Source organism: Morus notabilis, unplaced genomic scaffold (genome assembly GCF_000414095.1).
Source record: "Morus notabilis unplaced genomic scaffold, ASM41409v2 C11443981, whole genome shotgun sequence".
Taxonomy (NCBI): domain Eukaryota; kingdom Viridiplantae; phylum Streptophyta; class Magnoliopsida; order Rosales; family Moraceae; genus Morus; species Morus notabilis.
The window spans coordinates 1-1888 of record NW_010387410.1 but is presented as its reverse complement, the minus strand read 5'-3'; the positions used below and the strand labels follow the sequence as shown (position 1 = coordinate 1888).

The 1888-nt window shown below is 43.0% G+C and overlaps 1 protein-coding gene across 1 annotated transcript; it reads right to left on the bottom strand.

The window, feature by feature from the left end:
• Positions 1-3: 3 nt before the first annotated feature.
• LOC112095259 (metal-nicotianamine transporter YSL3-like) lies at positions 4-1841 on the bottom strand (the record flags this gene model as incomplete). The annotated part of the gene is made up of 5 exons (XM_024176939.1): positions 1708-1841; positions 1480-1614; positions 1190-1379; positions 941-1055; positions 4-818 (listed from the first exon to the last, which is right to left on the bottom strand). Coding segments are annotated over exons 1-5 (1350 nt in total), but the record flags the coding sequence as incomplete, so codon positions are not given.
• Between the last annotated feature and the right edge of the window lie 47 nt (positions 1842-1888).

The window sequence follows — 1888 nt, the reverse complement described above, 5'->3', positions numbered from 1 at the left end:
AGCAGGAATCATCAGCGCAGCACTTCTAGAGTTCAGCTTATGCCACACAAAGACCGCCAAACTTCCCACGCACATATCGATTGCGAAGTAAGCACCAACCAAGAAAGGAACAGCCATGGCCATAGGAAGAGGAACCCATTTCCCGATATGCTTAGGAGAGAGATCTCGCAGCAGGTTGGCCGCTATGGCGAAGGCAAAAAAGCCATAGCAGAGCTGCAGGCAGTGCTGTGGCAGGGCCGAGAAGCCTTCAACACCAAGAATCGCCATGTTTCTGTAAATTATAGCATATGGGGCTTTGTATTCCCCATCTGGGTTCCCAACATCAAAAGCCTTATAGAAGAGGAAGAAAGTGACCGGAGCCACCACGCAGCCTATGGCTGTCCCGATGGCCTGGCTCAAAAGCATCGAACGAGGCGACGTAAGAGTGAGATGGCCAGTCTTGAAATCGTGCATTAGGTCAGATGATATGGAAACTATGGACTTAATCAGACCACAACCCACAAGTCCTGCCACTACACCATTGTCTTTGCCGGCCAGGCTAGCAAGAATAAAGAGAGCCACTTTCCCATAGTTATATGCCATGTTCATGTCAGTTAGACCCGCGCCATAAGCATTGCAGAAGCTAAGAGAAGGCGCAAGCATATAGGCGACAACCACATAATACCATTTGAGCTCCGGAAACATCATTGGAATAACAATGATGGAGATAACAGAAAAGAAGGCGTAACCCGTGCAAGCTACCCAAAAAGGAATTCTGTCTCTCACAAAGACCTCATTTCTTTTAAGATCATCAAGAGTCTCGGTCTGGTTATTCAAAGCTGCCGTAGGGAAATAGCGGTAGGAGTAAAGTTAATAAAAGAAAAATACTAGCTTTCCACTAAGCTTGAGAATCTTAAATGAATAAAAACAAGGAAACAACACGTAAAAGTCACCCATTTACATGTTTTGTGGATCTTATTCTTCATTTTGGAATGGATGCTTGAGGCAGTGAAAACCAGTATCTTGATAAAATTGTAAAGCCCATCTCCAAGGATCAAAGCTATGGAGATAAAAACCTGAAGTTCACAAAGAGAAAACATATGCAAGAGGGAAATGAATACTAACAATTCGCTTCAGAAAAAAGAGAGAGGAAGAGAGTCAGGAGAGAATCGTGCTTAAGAAAAAGTGGACTGAAACATCCAGTTCAGACCTTGTAACCGTTTAGACTCTTCATACTGCTTTCTGATAAACTTGCGGGGAACCACTCTCCTTTAAGCCCCTTTATCAAGGGCCACATTATTCCCCATGAGAGCACAGCACCAAGAAGCAAAGACAAGTTCACAAGATGAGAACAGATCATTCCCGCTCCAACATAAGTGGCGCTGAAATCGAAGTAAAATCTGCAGGGTTCAATATACATATCTTCAATCAATGATGATGACATGAGTAATCAAAGTAGAGTCGAATGAAGTACAAAGAAAAGCTGTAAAAATCACGCACGAATTCCTCCAAGCCTGCAATCCAAATGTCGGAAACTGGGAAAATCCACATTGGTCTCCACCTGTATAGAACCACTGAAAGAAACCCCACAGGAAACTGATGGAAAAGAATTTCATGAACCCACGAACCTGCTTCCTGCCAAAAATAATCCCAACTCGTTTAAGTTCTTTCATACTCGAATTCTATTTAGTTAAGACAACAATTCATAAAACCCCATGCTTTGCTTACTTGGCCATCTTGTCTCCCTTAGGAGTGTGGAATCCATTGATAAGAACAGCCGTAGCAGTTCCACTTGGATAGGCTAATTTGTAATCTATTATCATTATCTGTGGACAGATCCAAAATCCATAAATGCAAGAGCATTGAACCGTTTTACCCCTCAAGGGCACATATTGTGGTACAAAATAGC